A 22,906-nucleotide genomic window follows, 5' to 3' on the forward strand; every position below is an offset into this window, starting at 1 on the left:
AGTGTTTTGGTGGCCAGGTGGGGTCACCAACCGTCTCCCTAATCACAATCACGCCTGCCACATGACCTGCACCCGCTAGTTGTCTTTGCCTATCTTTTCCTGTTTCGATCTAAATATTTGTTTCCTCTGGTGGGCTCTGGACCTGCACTGCCTTCGCACCTCAGGGGGCTCAGTTTCTACTATGGGCCACTCCCAGTGTGTCGGGGTCTGTTCCTGGGGGGGGAGGGGCGATCCACTGCCGGGTAGGGTATCACGGGATGGCTAATATATTTGACAGCCCGTTCTTTAGTTTCCCCAGTCAAGATCTGTGTTGGCTGCGCTCCTTTAATATGTGCCTTGAGCCTCTCCAAACCTTCAACACTGCTTTTGAGCTCAGTCCGTTTTATGCACTGTGATCCAGGAGGCAGGAGTTTGTGGGGGGGCATGGAATGTTGCCCATGCTGGTGTGTGTCGATGGTTCAGGAGGTCCACAACTGTCACTTGCAATGTTCATACACAGCCGGCTGTGAGTTCCAGCTTTACTTTGCACTTGTTTGCTTAGGCGGTCGCTGGTTTCTTTCTTCCACTTCACTACTGGGGGCCGGGGTGCTGCAGCGGGACATCCGGTTTGTTGCTGCTTATTCCCAGTAGCGTTGGTTTACCGGGGTTCACCGGTGGTGTAGCGTTAGCTGTTCCGACCCTGCTCCGCCCTGCCGGTGTGGGTTAGAGGACGCTCTCCGGTCCTCGGCGCTGTGTCAGTTCCTGCACAGTATTTTGTTATATGCTGGAGGGGATGGGGTGGGGGTGGGGGGGTGGATCTATATCGCTTAAATGGTGTGCTTCTGCCTCACATGCATGGCCTGTGGTCTCAGCAGGGAGGCACCCGGTGTCTGCTCTCAGAGTAGCTGAGTGTCAAGGTCTGTATGACCCCAGCTATCAGTAGCCTCCGGGCGTATTCCCCCGTTGGGCACCAGCAACTTGATGCGAGTGCGTTCGGTTATTTTTCAATAAGGGAGCTCCTCCATCCCAGGGAGGCCAGCAGCTGGAGCGGGCTGCAGTGTTGTTACTGCTGCAGGCTCCCCTGTCAGCAGTCTTTCATAACTCAGGACCCTGCATTAGTTGGATCTTCTGTCGGGAGAGGGCCTTGCTGCCAGCCCGCTGATTGTTTTTGTTGCAGTATCTCCCTTCCGACGCAACGGATTGGGACGATGCTCAGTGCTTGCCTTCACCTTTACTTCCGCTGCCGGTTTATTAGTTCCACAATGTCGCAGCTGGCGCTTAGCAGGATATTTCTGAATTTTAGGATGTTGCTAGGGCCGTAGAACAAAGAAGTGTTCACAAATAATAAGTCAGGATGTGATTGCCAGGGGTCTTCCTTCCCCACGTTTTGAGCACGAGACAAGGTGGATCTCCTGAGCACAGCACACACTCTGGTTTTCCCAGCACAAGCCGACAGTTCCGTTCCAGCTATCAGGTTCTTTGATGGTTAAATCTCTTTTCAACCACTGGATCCCTCTCGGGCGGCTCGGACCCCTATGCTTCCCTCGATCGGGCTCAGGCCTTTCTTTGAGGATCTCCCTCTGCCGGGCCTGGATCCAAATGCCAAGGGTGACAATCCACATCCCCTGATCTTGCAATATTCCCTGCGTTCACGAATCTTAATGTCTTTTTTAACCGTTTTTCAGGCTTCGCCCCTTTTTATCGGCCTCCCTCTGCCAGGTTCACTCTTGCCAACTCTTGCAAAACAGTTCACTGTGGACATCCCTAGGTCGTGTTCACTCTTGTCAACATACTCTATTTCGGGACTTTAGACTTCGTCCCCTTTTATCGGCATCCCCCTTCGGGTTCACTCTTGCCAATCTTGTCAATCTCATGCCTCTCTCATTTATCTCTTGTCGTGCGGGACTCAGTTCGCTTAACTTCACTATCATCTAAAATTTGGAATTTTATTTCTCCATGTTCTGTTTGTTAATCCACCTACATACCCATTTTCTCTCTGGTATGTATAATTAATTAATTTACTGTATATATTTCTGTACGCTACCTAATTTGTATTATTTGATTTGTTTAATTTCTCATTGATCGATTGATATTTATATTTTTAATTTTGTTTGTGGTATAATTTGCATTAACTGACAGCCTTGATAGAGACCATGTGTCGAAACACGTGTAGGCTACCCAAGACTGATAAAGTTTGATATGTCAAACAGACTGTTCTAGAAAAGTCAGACTACAATAATAACATTTAAATTACTTTTCTGCCTATCGCATGTTACTAGTATTTACTTGTGTTGGTTCCACTATTAATTTAGTATCATCACACAAGATCGAATGCTATGTTTTAACAGTAACTGTGTTAGGGAATTTTCAATGGAAGTGATTTCCCTATTTTTAATGTGCAGTTAAGTGGTTTTTCTCTCCCTCTTTAAAGAAAAACATGTAATGTGATGGAAACAAACAATGATGTTACTTGAAAGGTTGTTTTTGCCTATTTCTAATTAAAGAAAGTGGTAGCACGGATTTGTGTGTTTAATCTAATTCTTCTGGGATTCCTTTTCAGGATCCGGTTGCCACGGTCAAAGAGGTTGGGAGCAAGCCGAAGAGTAAATGGAGGCCAGTGGCACTGGACACTGTGGTATGTATGAGAAATGTTCTATCGTCAGAATAGTGATGTTTAGTTTGAGTTTACAGATAGGCAGAGGGGCTTTGTGTACTTTTGATTCCAATCTTCCATATCCCCAATTTCATGGTATTTCCTAGCTGCAGGACAGCATACAGAGTGTTCTATACAGCAAAAGAAAAAACATTCAGACCAAGCACAGTGTACATGGTCTCACAGTCCCTGCCTGACGTATGCACCTGCCAGATCCTAAAACGTCTCTTTTTTTCTCCTGTAGCCCATCAATGGATGTTATTTTCAAAGCTTGTTTTTTTCCACATTCTTTCCTGTTTGGGGGCAGAACTCAATATGTGGGGATTCTGCAGTTTCATTTTATACGACCCTACTCTCCCCCCTTTATTTTTTGGGTTTTCTAATTTATTTTTGTGGTCAGAAAGACTTCTGCTGAAGTCTGCCTTCCACTGTGTCTCTTTTTATTTTTTACTCCTTAAGAGTGTATGTTCCGGGCTCATAAGGCTACCAGGCTGAGGAGTGCTCCATAAGCACCATCTATGTGTCCAAGGGTGATGAGATCACCCTACATTGATTTTATGGTGTAGGCTGGTGGCAGCTAATATGTAGTTTGTCTTCACCAGGGGTGCAAGATGATTTTTCACATTACTAGTCCAATGTACCTTTATTGTATCCATTGGGGGTACTAATGAGTTTTTGTTATCCTACTGACGGCAATTTTGTTATAGGGGCTTCTGTTTTCAAGGTAATCACTAGGCAGTCCTAAAATACTAGCTGTGCCCACGTGGGCTCTTTGTGATCTCAAGATGGCAACCTCCATAGTCGTTTTGACCAGTTTAGGCCTGTTCCTGTCCCTTGGCAGGCCACTAGACGACCTGTGTGGGTGGGTCTGGGTGGTTGGCACTTTTTGGGGCCCTGAATGGCTGGCCGCAAAAAACATTGTTTTAAATCCGCCAATGAAGATTGCCGATGCTAACTGCACTGGTCAGTCTTGATTCTATTAAAGACAGGAGGCGAGCATTATGCTTTTCCTTCTTTATTGCCACCAATCCAGCATTTCAACCAATAAAACATGTAAACAACACATTCTCTGTTTGAGTAGCAAAAAGGAAGACATTTTCAGTTTAAAGTTTTAAATATCAGTCTCTAAGGCTCCAAACTGCCTAAAACTGCAGATCCCATGAGCCTCTCCCCTCCTGGTAGTCCATGACACTCCACTTTCCACCTATCCGGTGCTTGCTTCCCGTATAAGAGACTGCAGCTCGAGGTCCATTCCTCTTTCTTGACTGCCATGCAACAATTTTCAACTCTTTAACAAATCAAAGTCTAACAAACACTGGAAGGTAACGCTCCTTCACAGACTCAGCCTGGTATGGTCCAACAGGACAACTTGCTCTGCTCCGTCATGCTGCTTCTGTTGCCTTCAAGCCGGCTTCTGCTCGTCTCCTAAGAGAGAGAATATAACATGAGCGGGCAGGAACACTACTGCTCATCGCAGACAAAATACTCAATACCAAAACCAAGCCTAATGGTTTCATCGCATTCAGCTTGGTGGGATATAATGCTCGCCTCCTGTCTTTAATAGAATCAAGACTGACCAGTGCAGTTAGCATGGGCAATCTTCATTCTATGGCAAGACAGAGGCGAGCATTATGCTTCTTCAAAGCTCACCACCACTCTATTGGTTAAGTCTGACACAGGTTTAAAGAAGAATGTTTTAAACGTGGACTTAGAGGACCAATAGGCTGCTTTCATTATGTCTTGCAGGGACACTCCAGCCGAGAAAGCTCTCGAAGCCATCGCGCCTCGTACATAGTGCGCGCCAAACAAGGTTAAGTCTATGCCTGCCCATTGCCTCACTTGTCTCACCCATCTGGCTATCGTTGCTGTAGCTATTGCATGATAGGGCTTCCTATGCGTAATCAGTAACTAAGTAACGCCTGGCGGCCTATTGCGCGCTGTCGCTGCCTCGTAATCTTTGATGCACTGTGCCACACATAGTCTTTTATTGTTCGGTAAGTACGGGTATGAGATCACTCTAGAATCGGTCTTGGTCTTCTGCACTATGGTAAAAGCTACTCCATCCGGGTAGAATATCTTCCTGTCTATCTGCAGGGCTTTCACATCCGAAACCCTTCGACACACAGTCAGGCAGAATAACATTGCTGCTTGCCTGAAAGCTGAGAACGTGAGAGGTCTCCGTCCTCTGGCCATCTCAAAAATAACTGAAGAACGTCGCGGACCTCCCATAAGCTTGTGTACTTGTGCTCGGCAAGCCTCTTCAACTTGATCCCTCTCAGTAACCTGTGAATTTCTGGGTGTTCTCCCACTGGGTGACCCTCTACTTTGTTGTGGCCTGCAGACAAAGCAGACCTATATACTCCTAAAGTCCTATAAGCGCTTCCTTCTTGTAACTTGGCCGCTAGGAAGTTAAGAATGTACACTACAGGAGCCCGAACGGGATCCAACTGCTGATCCGCGCACCAACGTACCCAGGATTCCCATGCTGATCCATAGCTCCTGATTGTGGAAGGCGCCCAGGAGTCCCTGATGCAGTCTGCAGCAATCTGCGAAATTCCCGGCAGTTCCCATCTCTTCCCGGAATTCTGCAGAATAGCAGTCGCAGGGTTCCCGCTACTACTAGGGGGTGAACCTGGCCGGCTGGATTGAGAAGGAGGCTCAGGTGATGCAGGGTTACTCTCGGAATATCAGAGGAAAGTTCCATCGCTACTGGAAACCAGGGCTGGGATTTCCAGAGCGGGACCACTAACACTAGTTCCGCATGGTCTCTGCGGACCTTCGCGAGAACTCTCATGATCAGGAAAAATGGCGGGAATGCGTAGTGCACCGCTCCCGGCCAAGACAGGAGAAACGCATCTGTGCCGGCTGCATCCGGGTCTATCCTCCAACTGAAATATTTGGGCGTCTGAGCGTTCAGTCTTGACGCAAAAAGATCTGTATCTAGGGGTCCGAACACTTCCTGCAGCCTGAGGAATATCTGAGGAAACAGTCTCCAATCGCTGGAGTCTGCTAGATACCATGAGTTCCAGTCCGCAACATTGTTCTGTGCGCCTAGTAGATACTCCGCCGCTAATACTATCTGATGTAGAAGGCAATAGTGCCAGAAGTCTTTCGCGAGCTCCGCTAGCATCTTTGATTTGGTCCCGCCGAGCTTGTTGATGTAGCGAACTGCTGAGATGTTGTCCATCTTCAGCAATACGCAGCACTGGGCTCTGCCTTTGCTAAAGGCCTTTACTGCAAAGGATCCTGCCAGCAACTCGAGACAGTTTATGTGTAGCCATAATTCGTCTTCGGACCATTTGCCACCTGTTTCTGTCTGTTCGCACCTGGCTCCCCAGCCTGACCTGCTTGTGTTTGACTCTATCACCAAATCTGGAGCATCGCCGAAGATGGCTCGGCCGTTCCAGGCCTCCATGTTTTGCAGCCACCAAGATAGTTCTGACGTTGCCTCGTCATCTAGCTCGATCAACTGTTGGTATTTTAGTCCCTCTTGCAAATGTCGTATCTTTAGCCGTTGAAGGACTCTGCAATGGAGGGGGCCTGGGAATATGGCCTGGATGGAGGCTGCTAGAAGCCCCACTATCCTGGCTAGATTCCAGAGAGAGATGACCTTTTTTACTAGAACCGCTCTGAGCTCCCTCTTGATCGCTCTCACTTTGTGAGTCGGGAATTCAAAGGTCGCTTTCACTGTGTATATTATGAATCCAAGGAATTCTACTCTCTGCACTGGTTGCAGTTGGGATTTGTCTAGGTTCACCAAGAATCCCAGCGAAGACAACAGGGAGAAAATCCAGCGAACATCCCTGGCCAGGGAGCCCTTGTCTGCCCCTAGCACTAGGATGTCGTCTAGGTATATTATCATCCGTAGTCCACTCTCTCTTATGGCTGCGGCTACTGGACGCATCGCCTTGGTGAAGGCCCAAAGCCCCGAGGCAAGCCCGAAAGGTAGGCACTTGAATCGCCACACCTCTCCGTTCCAGCAGAAACGTAGGAATCTCCGATGAGCCTCCACTATCGGTATCCTCAGGTAGGCGTCTTTGAGATCTAGACGAGCTAGCCAGTCCCCTGTGCGTAGCAGATCTCTGAGGAGATGGATACCTTCCATATTGAAGTGATTGTACCTGAGCCATTCGTTCAGGCTTTTCAGGTTGATGACTGGCCGGACTTTCTCTTTTCTGTGTACCAGAAACATATTGCTGATAAATCCCAGGCCTGCCTGCGTCTCTCGCTCAATCGCGCCCTTTTGTTGTAGCTTCTCTAACTCGCTCTGGAGCAGCACTGCTTCTAGTGATGGCATGTGAATCGGCTGCGGCTCTCGCTCCTGAATAGGGTCGCCTAGGAAAGCTATGCGCAACCCCTCTACCGCGAGGCGCACCCATACATCACTGGATAAGGTATACCATTCGCTCAAAAATTGAAGCGTTCTGCCTCCCTCTTGGCAGTCTGATGTACTCACCACCGGCGGCACCTGGGTGCCGATATGCTCCTCTTTGTCTGCGGCCTCTCTGGAATCTGCCCTGGAAGGGAAGAAGGCATCCTGCTGCCTCCCTTCCCAGTATTTTGCACAATGGCCTTGGGGACTGCAATGTGAGGCAAAGCGACCGGACGACCGACCCCTCTGGCGTCTGGGCCCTGAAAAAACACGACTTGGGAAGATCCTGCGAATCAGACTTTGTGCTTTCTCCAGGGAAGAGTAGGTTCCCACAAATTGTGCCATTTCTTTGGCGAAGGCTTCCCCGAAGTGCAAACCCTTAGCACCTTGACCGGCTTCATACGACGGCAAGTCGCTCAGCTTGGAATCGATTTTTAGGAGAACACCTCTCCTCCCCTCCAATGAGAGGGCGCAGTTGGCATTACCTAACAAGCAAACTGCGCGTTGCGCCCAGTTGGCTGGGGCGGTGGGGACTATCGGGGTCCCTGTGTCTTTGGCCTTCTCCGCAAAGGTCCATGATTTTGCCAAAGGCCTAAATCGAGAACTTTGTCCTGACATCCCCGCCATGCTCTGTCCACCCCTTTCCGAATGTCTCTGGATGCCTTAGTCACAAAGGTGACCATCTTCGGGTCTAAATCTGGGGTATCTGCTAATTTATCGGGTAATCCCGGGCGGGGGCAATCAGCTCTCATGCGTGAACGCACCTCTTTGTCTAAGGGTTTCCTTAAATGCTGCGACATGTAGCGCGCCACTCTGGGTGATGGCACCCATTAGGCTGACTTGGGATGCCGGATGGCATCTGGATCGAACATATCGTTCGGTCGGAGTGTCTAGCGCCGGGTGCACGGGGAGGTCTTCTTCTTCACCTCCCTCGTCATCGGGCGAGTAGCCCTCATCAATGTCCCCTGAATAGTTCACCCCTCGGGTAGGGGGTCTGGTCTGGCGGACGGTTGTTTTTGCCAGGAAGGCCTTCTTTAGACGAGTGACAGGGTTGTCTGTCTCTTGTGGGTCGGAGTCGACTTTCCTTTCCTTGCTGTGGGGGGGTCAAAGAGTCTCTGCTCTTCCGAGCTGTATGCCCCTTCTTAACTCCTTCTTGGGGGTGTCTAGCCGACGTGCCTTCTCCCAGGCTCAGTGCCCTCTTCTTTCTAGAGGATTTTGGATCTTTCTCAAGCATCCATGCTTCTAACATGTCTAACCTGCTCGCCAGAGGCTGACCGCCCTCTGCGACAGCCTGAGACAGTGAATCCCCCAAAACCTTCTTAAAACTGAGCGTGAACTCTGTTTCCTGCTGGGAGGGTTCCACCTCCCATTCTTCCTCACTGTACTCCGGTGTGGTGGATTGATCCTCCTCATATTGGGCCATTCTCCTTGAGTTAGCTCTGCTAACAGTTGAGTGTCGGCTGGCTGCACCAAAATATAGCAGCTGTTGCTCTGAAGCTGCTGGCCTTCAATATGCAGTAAATCTGCTGCTGATAGGAGATTGAATGCTTATAGGCAGTTGATTATCTACGCAGCGTGTGCTCTAGCAGTATTATCTCCAATGAGCCTCTGATTTGCTCTCCGGCAGGCTCGCGTTCACTTTCTTTTTTTTAATTATTATTTTTTATCTGGGCACCAACACTGTACGACCCTCGTGCTCCGCATCTCCTTCGAAAGGTAGCGCGTATGGCGGAAGTGTCCAGGGGTTGCCGGGAAGCCTGACCGCGCTCCGGCTCCCCCGGGTCCTAAAGCGCGTTGCTTATGATACATGCTGTGGAGCGGGGCCGGCTGCCTACTGCCAGCGTGTGCGCTCGCGGCTCAGGCCTAGCCTCCACCGGATCCCTGGAATCCAACTGCGTCAGGGGAATACAGGTGAAGTAACACTATATTAAAATAATTTATTAAAATGATATATTAAATATCTTAATGTAGGGCTATCTATATTTGCACTGAAGTGCAGCTCTAAGTAATATTATATAAGAAGATACATGCGCTGCTCACTGCGAATTAGCTGCATATAGGTAAAGAGTAGGAACACTTAACTGACTGGCAGCAAAAAGAAAGAGGAATGGACCTCGAGCTGCAGTCTCTTATAGGGGAAGCAAGCACCCTAGGTGGAAAGTGGATAGTCATGGACTACGAGGAGGGGAGAGGCTCATGGGATCTGCAGTTTCAGGCAGTTTGGAGCCTTAGAGACTGATATTTAAAACTTTAAACTGAAAATATCTTCCTTTTTGCTACTCAAAAAGAGAAATGTGTTATTTAAATGTTTTATTGGTTGAAATGCTGGATTGGTGGCAATAAAGAAGGAAAAGCATAATGCTCGCCTCCGTCTTGCCATAGAATGGGAAAAGCTAGCCTTTGTGAGTAAAGGGGTGTGTTGGTAAAATCGTTTTCCTACACTAAGTTCTGCTATATTTTGGGAAGATATGCAGGTTGACGTTTCTGCTGGATGATTTTGCATCTGAAAAACCATTGTAGCTGATTTTGAGACCCAGTCTGGCCATAATGGTGTTGCTTGCATGTGTTCCTGTTTACATTTTCGAGTGCTGGATATCCTTCCTGGGTCTTCATCCTCATGTGCTGCTCCTTCTCATCTGCTTGGGCCAAGCCTTCCATCCTGGTACCATTTTATGGTCTGGTTTACTGCCAGTGCCTGCTGTCATGGTTTTGGAAGTGCCGCCTCCTGGAAGGGTGTTGGGACCCCAACACCCGCCAGATCTTTGTGTGTGCCATCCTGGTTCGCCTCCATCATTATCCTGCTGCAGTCTCTGCGATGTACAGGTTCCTCCATCCTCCTGGAGCCATCTCTGTCACTGTTCTGCTTCTGGATGGCTGGCCCCACTCCTTTGAAGGATGATTCTTCTTCTTATGGGTCGTATGGTTTGCTTGTTAGCTCAAGGTTCAAGTCCCTGGATGACCAGATGCTTCATTTTGCCCTGTAAAAAGAAGCCTTTGCTTACTTACTTGTTCCTCTTTCCCGGAACAATGTTTTCAGAAACCAACACTAAGTACTTACCTCTGGGCATTGGCGAGTCCCTGTGGTCGTCCGGTTCTGCAGAGCTCACCTTCAACCCCGTTTCCCCATTGGTTAAAAAAAGAGGCTGAATCCTGTTCTTCTTTTCTGCTCCTGGGGCTGCTGGGTCTCAAACCCCCCACTGGATCTCTTCTTCCGAGTCTGCACTGGTGTCCCCTGGGCTTGACTGCTTTCTTTTGTGCATCCATGGGAAGGAACTGGAGCTTAACATGCTTTTCATCATAACAACAGGTCAGCCTATATACTGTGCGCTGTTTCCTATTGGGCACTTTCTCCGCCTTTAGGACTCCTACAAGTGACACTGGAAGGTACTTACTTGACGTGTGGCATTGTTCTACAGTTCCTGGAGTCATTCACCAAAACCTGGATTTTAGGAGACTTTCCTTGATTTACTATGTATTTTTAAATCTGTGTATTACTCTGTTCTAAAGATATACAGCTTTCAACGGCTTGTTTCCCACCTTGGTGTGCTGTATGCCCTTCTAGTCCTAGAGACTGCCTAACTAAAATATATCCTGTATGTTAGTAGATCTCCTGGCTTTGTTGGACCTTGTGCTCACCTGTACTCTACTACTAGTGCTATAATTGCATTTTGTGCACTTGTGTTATGTGATATTTTTATTTTGAGTGTGGCAGGAAGCATTTACTAAGTTCTTTGTGGTGCCCTTGGATCCTGACTGGTAAGTATTACTGTGTGCAATATTGTAATTGGGCCTTTTCTTAACTCACCTCTGGAAGTCTATATGTAGTTTGCCGGTCCTAGGTTAAAGGTTCGAAAACAAAAGGACTGACAAAAAGGATTGAATTTTCTTTTTTTTATGGGGGTGGTTCCACCCCAACCCCTATTTTCTTTTTATAAAAAAGTTTTTTTATACATGCTAAACTAAAAAAATATATAAATAAATAAATTAGAAAAAATTTGATCCTTTTTTTCAGTCCTTTTGTTTTCGATCAAAAGGTCATTCGATCCTTTTGATTCGAACATTTGACCGGACACCAGTTTGTCTGCCATCAGGAATGGGGCTTACATTTTAGGATAAGGCGTGAGTTGGGACTTAACTGGCCCTTTACCCTTTTTTTAGATACACTTTGATCACTTGGTTGTTATGTCAACCTGAGTATTTGTTTTTCATAAGTATTCTATTTTTATCTTTTTTATTTTATTTGGGTTGGTTAAATTAAATTAACCTTTCAAAACAATATTTTTTTCCATAAAACTTTTAAGATTTTCAAATCGCATCACATCACATTCAGAAGAGACAAATGACAACTTAAAGAAAAATTTCGAATGAACTGAGTGAGCCACAGAATAAAAGGCAAAGAAGAATAAAAATCAATATAAAAGCATACTTAACAATCCCAGTCCTAACATCCAACCACACACGAAAATATAAATACAACCTAAGGATGTATGACAGCTAATAACCCAGAATAAAATCACTAGATAGTCAGTCTATAGGCAGTACTGCACCTAAAAATTGCATAGTGGCTATTCTCAAAGAGATTTTCGGGGTAGCAAATAATTCATGCCATAGTTCATCATCTGACGCATTAAATAATGTGTTTGGGTTAACTTATAAAGGACAATTTTCCTTTGTTTCCTCAAGGCAACACACACAATTAATATGTGTTTTAGTGTCTCTTCCATTCCATCAATTTTACAAAACCGACAGTGCGAGGCATCAACATGAATTAGACCCCTTCTTAATAAGATTTGATTGGTTGGCCATAAAATCATGCAAAATCTTAGGATTTGACTTCTAAGTATGTAAGACGGGCACTTCAGTAATTAGTCAGCTGTATGCAAATGTTTTATGACCAAAGGATGATCTGTCGAAATCTCTTAGCAATAAGCATTTCTGTTGGGTATGATGCCAGTCTAGTTGATACAATTTGAGCTTGGCTTTCGATGGATTATTAAGTAAAAGCTCTAGCGAGATGTTCGCTTCAGCCAGATCAGAGAGGACACTGCCTCGCCAGTTTGCTGGAAAGAAGTGTGGAGAGAGCAAAAGATAGTTTGCCAATATTGAGAGCAAATTGTTTGCAGCAAGACCCAGTAAGCATTTGCGATAAAGAGAACATCTCTTCCAGGATACTTGGATGTGAATTGACAAATTGCCTAACTCAAACCGCAAAAGAGCATTTGTCATTGTGTTAGGGAGTTTGAGGACTTTTTTCCAAAATTGTGCTTCCATTCTATCCCAATACAAAGGCCTTTGTGGGAGCCATGTCTCAGCCCCATAGGTGATAATGGGGATTACCTTCTGTTGATAAAAGGTTAGAACATGAGCACAAGAAAATGTACCAAACTTGGCCTGGAGGACTTTGGCCTGAGATATTAGAGTGGAGAGTTTGCCAATTACGCTACATTTGAGGGGGGTATTTTTAAAAGAATGACTAAACATGACACCTAGATATTTATAACCAGTTTTTGATTATGGAGGAACCACTCATAATGTTTAGTTTGTATTCTATGTGTGACTTTGAACATAAAGTGTATATTTTCAGTATACCAATGTGGCATATTCATGTGTGTATTGAGATTAATTGTACCTTCCTGCTCGCCTTCAACCTTCCTGATGTTTAGCCTGACTACTCTGCAATCCCTAAAATTGGAGAATCTGGTCTTTCCTTTTTGGTGTCCCACTATTCTACCAATAGGTTAGATGATTACACAACCGTCATCAGAGCATTGTCCAAAAATCTTCATAACACTTCTCAAAGAAATGTCGGTCTCCGACCTCCACTGCAGGTGGCTCTCTCGTGGCTCAGTTCCTGTGCTCTGCGTGTGCTGTTAGTGTCGGAGTTGAAGTGATGCTTCCTCTTTTAGTTGTGTTCTCACAACCCGATGCAGAATGTGTTTTTGCAGGTCCTGTCACCAGACCATCCATGGCCTGGTTAGTTCTAGGTTGATTCTCTAGTAATAACATGCTTCCTAAGTAGCGATTAATCTTTTAGATACACAGCTCTGCATGGTCTATAGGCATCTTTAGCTTGGTAGTAGAAATTGCAGCTAAATCATCAATTGACTAAACATCTATATTTATTTGACGAACAGGGATGTCAATTTCGATCAGAAATGACTTTCAAAAACAAATTTAAAGATGGCGGTGCAAATTTGAAGGGTGTCTGTACAGTTGCATAAAGATGAGAACAAGTAGTGTGCCAATTTATGAGGGTGTACAAAATGAGTACATATACCATGAACAAAATAAAACAAACCGCAACAAAATGTATATAAGAAAACAAGTGACTTAGAAATGTAATATTAACCTAACCTAAGGGGGCAAGTGCTTGAAATTAAAGAGGAGTACTAATAAAATATACAAAATTACATTATTAAGCGTCACTGGAGGCAGTGGTGGTGCCAGTTGGGCAGTATGGGGGAGGGCAAGGGAGCACCCTCTTTAGAAAGTAAGGGAAGAGCTTTGAAGAGATCCACCATTAGGCTTGCTTCCATTGTTCTGGGCATGGGTTCTGTGAGAAACTAAAGGGTGTCTCACCTACTAGTCCCCGGGGATATCTCCTTCAGGTGCCCAGGGCACGGCCATCGCCTTCGGATCCAGACCCTGGCGGTGGACCAGCGTGAGAGGTCTTCGGCAGTGGATGGTGAGATGTGGTATTTATCCCTTTTTTGTACACCGAATCCATCCTATTTTTTAGGATTATCCGAGGTCACATCCCACCCACCCCCCTTTCTACACAAACACTGGGTCGAGGAAGAGGGCAACTGAGAGTAACAAGGCTAACTCTTATGCATTGGACCTGTCCGGCTAATCGGGTCATGCAAAGTCAGGCATTTGACTTTAATTACATACACCTTATACCAATTCACTCTGCTCACACAGATAAAAGGCAGATCATAGAAACACACTCTGAGTAAGGTGGAACACGAGTAACAACAGAACTTCTGGGGCGAAGACGAACCTACTGGAGCAGAGCGACGGACCAACGGACAAGAGCAGCAGGTCGAGAGCCAGGGGAGTTCCTTACCTGAGGTTGTTGCTTCCAAAAGGCAGCAAAAGACATGTGGAGGAGGACAAATCCCAAAGCAGAAGGCTGCATTGTGTTTCAAGGACACCAGCGACCCTCCCTGGTGAATGACTTTGTTGGGGAGGCGAGCCCAACCCTTTGGTATGAACCTTGACTTGTGGATTGGAAAACTGGAAAGAGGAGAAAGAAACACAAGCAGCCAGTGAGTTGGCAAGCGACCTGAGAGTAAACATTGTACCACAAGTGAAGGCTGCACGCATGTGGCTGAGACGTGAAGAAAGGCAGACATGTGAATGAAATTTGAAATAAGGACAGTTGTGAAACCAGCGATACTGAGTAACGGAGTTGTCTGCCGAAATGAAGTAGCCCACTCGAAAGCCTCTGTGAAAGGTGAATAGTTTGTAGCGATAAAGTGAATGAACTGTAAAAGCGAAGTGATCAAAATTAACCCACGAGAAAAGGGTAGAGTAAAAAGCTAAACGTTGAACTTTGAGTCGAAGTGGTCCTGCAGAGGTCTGTAAAGAAAGCCACGCACATTCAAAAGTCTTCGAATTCCGAAAACGGTCTCAGGCTGACTGAGGGAGACCTGAAGTGTAATAAAAGAACTTTTGAGGTATGTGCCCGACAGAGGGCGACCAACATGAACTTTTGTTTTGGAGAGGTTTGAGCCCGACAGAGGAGGACTGGCGTGAACTTTTTGTTGAACATTTTTTGAAAGGCTCTAAAGCGAGACTTTAACTTGGAAGGCCTGGCAGGCCTCAATCCACGTTTTGAACTGTAAAACCCAGAGCCAGAGTATGTCCTCCTGCCTACTGGGACCGCCTTACTCTGTGCTGTCTGACGTGGGGAAGAGAGCTGATTTAGCCACATTTATTCTTTACATTTGAATACTGATTTTCCTTTAAATACACATCTCCTGTATTCACTTTTTGTACAAGAGATAGGACAGGCATTAGGTTTTGTTAGCATAGGCCATTTTGATTTGACAGACTCCACTAGGACCGTTTTGTTTATCGTTTGATGGTCAAGACTACTCCCATCCTAGTTATAGGGCAAAGTATGAGTTTTCCCAAACCCATAAACTTTAATAAGGGTTTTACAAATTGTACCTTTTGTGTCAGTGTCGTACTTGTGATACCATGCCACTCTTACAGTTTACAGTTACAACAGCGTAAGTAGGGAAAAGACTGATGCGAGAGGAGGCACAAGGAGGTATGGGACAGTGAGGTTGAGTGCAGAGGAGGATCGAAGGGATCAAGATGGTGAGTAAACTGAGGTACAAACAGACATGTAGTGAGGAGCCAAGACCATGATAACTTTGTAGACTAGGAGAAGGAACTTTGAAAAGAGAGTGGTTCTGTGTTAGGTAAGATTTTCATTTCAATGATCAATCTTCCTGACCTGTGTCAACCCCAGAACGTTTTGCTTTGACTAGGTAACTATTTTACCTTGTCCCTAGGTGAAGGGGAATCGTCTTCCCCTCTCAGCTAGTCGTTTACTCTTTTTATGGGTGACCTTTTTTATGTCTCTACATAGTTTATGGTTGAAGTTATAGGTTCCTACAACTTCTGGGCTTAGGCTGGGTTGCCCCTTTGGGCTCCCCTGTTAATTTCTCTTTCATGTACTTGGGTGAACAACAGTTCCCAAGTAGTAAAGAGGGATTTTCATCCCTCTTTACATGTTGTATAGAGATCCAGCACACCACACCTTATGTGGAGTGTTTGAGGAGGTATCCTCTTTCTTACTTACCTGGTAACATTTTGTTACAATTGCGAGTTTTCCATGAAGGGCTGGTGGCAGTAGTTTTACCTTTGACTTTTAGTATTTATCACTTGCAGGCTGTTCAGCCTCCTTAATGCACAGAAGGGCCACAATTTTTCTAAAATGGTGGGCTCCTTCTTTTATTTCACCATTTCTTGTGTGCTAGATGTTTCTGAGGTCTTACCCTGCCATTCAAGGTGGGAACGACCTCAGTGGCTGTTTTGCCTTTGGCGGGAATCCTGTGGATTCCCCGCCCAGGCTCCAGAGTGTCTGGAAAGGCAGGAATCGAGGGAGCAGTCCAAAACTCTGCAGCCCTGTGTATTCCACCTGGCCTGAAAGGGGACAACTCCAAGTTGGGGGGGAGGGGGGTTCTGGCTGTCCTGATTGGACAGCCAGGCCGCCTCTTTCTGTAAAATACGGGGAGAGAATGCAAAGGTTGTGCTGTAGTTCCTGATAAAAACTCTGAACCTGGAAGCTGCTGACAAGTCGACCACTGGAACCAAAACCGAAGAGGATGATGAAGGAAAAGCGGCTGAAATGATTTACAGCGACCATAGAGCCTAAAAAGTCCCCTGTTCAGAGTGCAGGACCTTGCAAACAATGAGAATCCGACTAGCGATATTCTGTCATCTTCTGTGCCCCTAAAAAAGGCGCCAAATCCACAGAGCCGCATCCAGCCACAAGGAAAATCTTGCCTGGAGCATTCTTCTGTGATCCCTGCTGCAACAGTCCTTCCAAAGTCCTATCTTCCGTCTTCTAGACAAAAGAATCCATCAACCATGTTTTTGGCTGCATATCCTTCCTGCTGCAACACTTCTTATGTGCTGAGGTACTGTGTTGGCTGGGGTATTTACTTACCTTCAGTCTCTTGCGATTCCTGTGTATCCTTGGGGTGCTACTGTGATTGGGAAGTCCCTCGTCCAGTTCAACGACTCCCATTGCTGGAATCCTCCTAGGGTGTCTTCTCTGAAGTCCCTGGACCCTAACTAACTTTCAAAGTGAACTACTTACTTGTTTGGCCAGTCTTCCTCAGAAACTTTGACTTTGCCTGTAACTGAGCCCTATCTCACCCTCACCTAGACCACTAGGGTCCCTCTTCTGCCTCTGAGAGAACTCATGTACTAGAATTGGAATGGGCTAGATAAGGTAAAGGGTCTGCCTTGAAAAGTAGAACAAGTGTTGAAAAGTGTACTTACTTGTAAAAGAGTTAGTTGGTAACTTTAAACTCTCAGAGTGAATTGGTTACAAAAAGTTATTACTTACCTATGATATGATATGGCATTTATAACACGCCTATATACAAGTGTGATATGTTCTGCCATTCTGAAAAGTATATATATATATATACACGATGTACTTATCTTGAATAAGCTGTGTGCCTTCTTAAATACGTGTTCTCAAAATCTTACTTTGCTTTGAGACTGTCTCGCCATTCTAACAGAAAGTAAATAGAAGGTTAACTTACACACCTGTGAATTGGGCTCCCCTCTTCCCAAAAGTAATGTTGCTGGTTTCACTTTAAGTCATACTTACCTTTTAGGTTGCTGGTAGCTCCGTACAAAAGTATATAGCGGTTTTACTTATCTTGGAGATCCTTAGCTATCCAGAAATAAGTTAACTTATTGCTTGCCTTAGTCTGTGACCTGAAAAGAAACTGTAATTGAATATTACATCAACAGTGTTTACTTACCTTGAGTATAACTATGTTATCCTGAATCAGAGTTATAGGTTTATACTGTTCATGGAATCAGTGTTCCACTATTCTGAAAAGTATATTGTACAGATAACTTATTATCTGATTTCTTGCTGAGCGTCAGTCATGGTCCAACTGTTATGGTCTACTACCGTTGTATTGCAGAAAATAATCCAAAAGTAACTATTGGTTTTAACTTCCCTAGAACTACTGTTAGGTGTTCCAAATAAGGTTCCATGCTTTTGTCTGTGTACTGTAAAGCATAGTGTTGTTTTTTTATAATGTGTTTATATATAATGTGATAGTACTCATTGCCCCAAGATTTACCAGGGCTTACTTGTATTTAAATAAACCATTTATTTTTATAATGCATAGTGTTTCTTTGGACAATATTTGTATTTAAATTTCTTTGTACTGATTCTAAAGCCCTCTCCCTTGTAAGATAAGCCTGGCTGCTCTGTCTACGCTACCCTGAACTCAGGTGGTACAGCATTATACTAAGAGTGGAGTCTTATACTGCCTCAGTTGAATGTTTTACAAAGCCCTTAGTTGAGCTTCAGAAAAACTGTACTAACATTCTGCATGGAGAGCCAGCCAGCATGTTGTTGGTAGGTGAAGTGGAGGAAGATCTGGGTAGGTTGTAGAGACTGTGGGTAGAAAAGATGAGGATTTTGTCTAGAGTGAGGAAGGAATAGAGAGGAAGGCCAAGGAGTAGGCTTGAGCAGTAGTCCAGTTTGCTGAGCACATCAGTGGAAATTAGTGTTTTTGTAAAGTGTTTAGTAAGGAAAGGACGAATTTTCCAAATGTTGAAGAGATTAATACAAGCAGCAGAGGCAGTGGTAGTGATGAATAAGACATAGGCCGCTATCAAAGAGGACACCAAGAGTGCAGGCCTTGGGTGAGTAAGCAAAGAGGTCTGGTGGGAAGATGTCACGACTTGATTGTATCGTGGAGTAGATGGGCCTCCGTCCCTAATCAACAAACAGCGAAGAATAGAAACTACTCACTGTTTGATTAGAGCCACAGGTGGTGGATGGAACAGGAACTCAGAGTCCTCGCTGTAAAAGAATGTGCAGGATAAGGGAACGGGTCAATAACACATCCTACAGTACATAGTGATAAGGAAGACACAATCACCTACCAGTTATTTTAGCAGAGGGTGGAACTGAAGGAGGGTCGGGTATCAGAATGTAATCCTGTTCCTATGGGGGGGCGGTAAATGAGAAAGATGCAAAAGATTATGAATAACCAGTTAGCCCACCAGCAGCATCTGCAACACTTGATATGAGATTTGCAGAAGGATTAGGCGAGGAAGTCCAAAGATACGGTCCGTGGTCCAAAGCCAAGATTAACTATCCAAAGTACAAAAACGCCACTCGCCAGGTAAAACAGCTGAGAAGCAATGTTCGCCAGGAGAGCTGCTGTTTTATTTCCGGTTTAAGTGCTCACATGATCTTACGTGTATCAGGTGACGAGAAGGCATAACGAGCTGTAGTCCATGGAGCCTTGTCACGTGATCGGGTCCCGTGCCTGACGTTCTCTCTGTGCCTCGGGACGGCGGGTCTCCGCCTACTTGCCAAGGAAGCCCACCACCGCCACGAAGAAACGGTGCCCGTGAGCCCGGCAACGCCACTCCGTATCCCAATGCTGAAGGTGGGCCACGTGGTCAGATGGGTGTACTCTCTGCTGTGTTGTGTGGTGCAAAGCCTGAGGCATAGCCCCGGTAAGGGAAGAGTGCGCATATGTGGGATGTGGGCTGAAGGATGCATGACAGAACCCCCCCCCCCCAAGGGCCAACAACCGCATGGGCTGGATGAATTTTCCCTATGGAAGCGAGAAATCAGGAGCGGGGCATGGACATCAGAAGCGAGCTCTCAAGATCTCTCCTTGGGGCCATACCCCAACCAATCGATGAGGTAGAACAAGCGGCCGTTAGAGATGCAAGAACCCAGGATAGAACTGACCTTGTATTCTTCTGAACCGTCCCGAACCACAATTTTGGGGGGCAAAACCACTCTAGTGGGCTTGCCGAATGGTTTGAGGAGGGAAGCATGGAACACGGGTTGTACTCGCCAGGAAGCGGGAAGAGACAATCGGAAAGCTACCGGGTTCACTATCCTGGTGATCTTGTAGGGGCCAACAAACTTAGGGAGTAGCTTACGACAACTAGGTAACTGGAGATGCCGGGTGGACAACCAAACCCTGTCCCCAATTGAGTAGTTGGGAGCTGGGGAACGCTTCTTGTTAGCAGCATTCTTCATTACCTCCTGAGCTTCGCGTAAATGAGTGAGTGTTTGTGAGTGTACTAAGGACAAGTCCCATGCAGGCCGAGGCAGCAGGGGTCTGGGGAAATAGATAAAACAGGGAAGGGAAGGGTGCGTGGATGCTGGCCGTACAAAGCATAGAAGGGTGAGAAACCAGTGGAGGAGTGGGGGGTATTGTTGTAAGCAAATTCGGCCAGGTGTAACAATTGGTACCAGGAGTTTTGGTTCTGAAGAGACAAACAAAGCAGGTACTGCCCCGTAGCCTTATTCACCCGTTCGGTTTGTTCGTCTGTCTCTGGATGGTATGAGGATGAGAACCGGGCATCGATTCCTAGCAATTTGGTTAGGGCGTGCCAAAACTTGGACGTGAACTGTAAACCCCGGTCGGAAACGAGAATCGATGGCAACCCAAAAAAACAAAACACCTCCCTGAAGAACATGCTTGCTAACTTGGGAGCAGAAGGAATACCAGAACAGGGAACAAATCTGGCCATTTTCGTGAAGGAATCCACAATCATCAATACTGTGTCGAAACCATTGACCCTAGGTAGATCCGTAACAAAGTCCATAGAGACTGTGTGCCACAGTCGGGGTGGTACGGGCAAAGGCTCAAGTAAACCCAAAGGACGTCCCTCTTGCATTGAGCGCATATTGAAAAGGTATTGACATAGGCTTGAACGTCCCTGCACATTGACGGCCACCAACACTAACGTTGAAGTAACGCCAAGGTACGTTTTTGACCAGGATGCGCATTGATAGGAGCGTCATGGGACCATTCCAAGGCTTGGACACGTGTGTCTGGAGTAGGGAGGAATAGTTTCTCCTGGAAAAAGGACAACCCTTCATGCATCACAAAGTCCCATGTGACCAACTGTTCTGGGTGGGTGGAAGCCCAGCTTCGTATGGAAGAAAGAAGATGGGGTGGAGGTGTACATAAACAGTCAAAGTTTTTTTTATCTAACAATGAATCAGGGTAGATGGGTAGAGAAACAACCCCTCGGGGATCGGGACAGGGCGTCTGCTTTTCCATGGGAACTGCCAGCTCTATGTCTGACAACAAAGTCGTATGCAGAAAAAAAGAAATGCCAGCGTGCTTGTCTGCTGTTAGAGCACTTCATGGATGCCAGGCCAGATTTCGATCGTCCGTGTAGACCGTGGTTTGATGACTAGCCCCAAGGAGGTGATGCCTCCATACCCGGAAAGCCTCCTTTATAGCTAACAACTCTTTTTCAGTGATGGTATAGTGTGTTTCAGCGGGAGTGAATTTGCGAGAGTGAAAGGCTACGGGGTGTAGAGGTCCTGTACCTGGGCAGACTTGGGAAAGAACTGCGCCCAAGGCAAATGAGGAAGCATCCACTTCTACAACAAATGGCAGGTCTGGGTTTGGGTGATGTAGGACGGGTGCTGAAGTGAAAGCATTTTTGAGTGCATCAAAGGATTCTTGGTGTATAGAAGCCCAAACATAAGGTACCTGGGTACTAGTGAGTGCAGTAAGTGGCGCTATAATCGAAGAGAACCCTGATATGAAACGCCTATAAAAATTGGCAAAACCAAGGAATGATTGAAGGGCTTTCACGGAGGTGGGAACAGGCCAATCTAAGACAGCCCGTATTTTAGCAGTGTTCATGGCCAACCCTTGTGGTGTAATGTGAAAACCCAGAAAATCCACATGGTCTACATGAAATAGAAATTTTTCGGGTTTGCCGAAGAGGGCATGCGTACGAAGACGTGACAGCACTTCGCGTACATGGGCCACGTGTGCTTGCAGAGACGGGGAGATTATCAGAATATCGTCCAGATAGACGATAACGAAAGTGTCTCGTAGGTCCCTAAAGATGTTGTTCATGAATCTTTGAAAAGTTGCGGGTGCATTGCACAGGCCAAATGGCATGACCAAGTATTCGTACAACCCATACCTGGTACAGAAAGCAGTTTTCCATTCATGGCCTTTACACACACAGACCAGGTTGTACGCACCCCTTAGATCCAACGTAATTTACACAGAAGCATGAGACAATCGGCCTAATGGGGCCCAATGAGAGGAATGGGATAACGGTCTTTGATGGTGATGGCGTTTAATTTCCTGTAGTCAACACAGGGGCGAAGATCCCCTTCTCGTTTTGGGACAAAGAAGATGGGACTTGCTGCAGGTGAAACCGAGGGTCGAATATGACCCAGACGTAGTGCATTCTGTATGTTGTCCTTAAGGGCCAGATCCTCTGAGGGAGAGAGGGAGTAAATCCTACCTGAAGGTACCACAGAGGTGGGCAAGAGATCTATGGGGCAATCGTAGGGCCTGTGGGGCGGAAGGGCTTCAGCGCAGCCTTTATCAAGTACCTCTTGGTAATCTTGGTATTCTAATGGTATCCCCTTTGCAGTAGCTCCCACTATGTGTTGAGGTGGATCGGAGTCCACAGAGCAGGGTTCGCCAAGTGTGAGCTGACCAATAGCTCCTAGCAATTAGTGAAGTAGAGTCGTTCGTGACCGGAGGTGTAAGACATGTGGGCTCGCAGTGGGAAGAGTCGAAATATAAATGACCCATGGTCCAGTCAACAACAGGGTTGTGGGTACGTAACCAGGGAATTAAATCAAAGGAGATGGTTTCCTGATGGGTGTCTTGAATCACTAGAGTCCTGACTGCTGTTTGTTGTCTTATGGGACCTGAGATGAGCGAGGTGCCGTCCACCGCATGGACAGGCTCTGGGTGGCTTTTGGTTTGCAAAGGTAAGTGTGGCCGCTAAGGATATGTCAATATAATTATCGGTTGCTCCAGAATCGACGACTAGATGAACATCATGCTTTATGTCAGGTGTAGAAAACAATATTGCCCGTATAGAAATGGGTTTCATGGAGCCATAAGTGGAAGTGGGTGGTGTGGGGGTCATATCCTGGCCCGTCCCTGCCCCCAGATCTAGGGACGGCCTTGGGAAGACCTGATGTTTTAAGCTTGGGCCGGTGGGAACATTCCTTAACGTAGTGCCCATTGAGACCATAGTAGAAGCACGCGTTGGCTGATCTTCTTCGTTCCCTTTCGACTGCTGTAATCGGACTACAGACCCCACCAATTTCCATAAGTTCTCCCAATGGTTCACTGACCATGAACGGCTAAGCAGGA

At 46.3% G+C, this 22,906-nt stretch overlaps 1 protein-coding gene across 3 annotated transcripts in view; it reads left to right on the top strand.

The window, feature by feature from the left end:
• The window catches only part of TOP3A (DNA topoisomerase III alpha), a 1,279,921-nt gene that overhangs the window by 697,971 nt on the left and 559,044 nt on the right, over nucleotides 1–22,906 (top strand). For all 3 annotated transcript variants that reach the window (XM_069645692.1, XM_069645691.1, XM_069645693.1), the window contains exon 9: nucleotides 2,540–2,614. In XM_069645692.1, coding sequence (XP_069501793.1) covers nucleotides 2,540–2,614 — 75 coding nt within the window. The remainder of the gene's footprint in view (nucleotides 1–2,539; nucleotides 2,615–22,906) is intronic.

The sequence above is a fragment of the Ambystoma mexicanum genome, chromosome 2p, assembly GCF_040938575.1.
Source record: "Ambystoma mexicanum isolate Mex_15411 chromosome 2p, UKY_AmexF1_1, whole genome shotgun sequence".
In the NCBI taxonomy this organism is placed as follows: Eukaryota; Metazoa; Chordata; class Amphibia; order Caudata; family Ambystomatidae; genus Ambystoma; species Ambystoma mexicanum.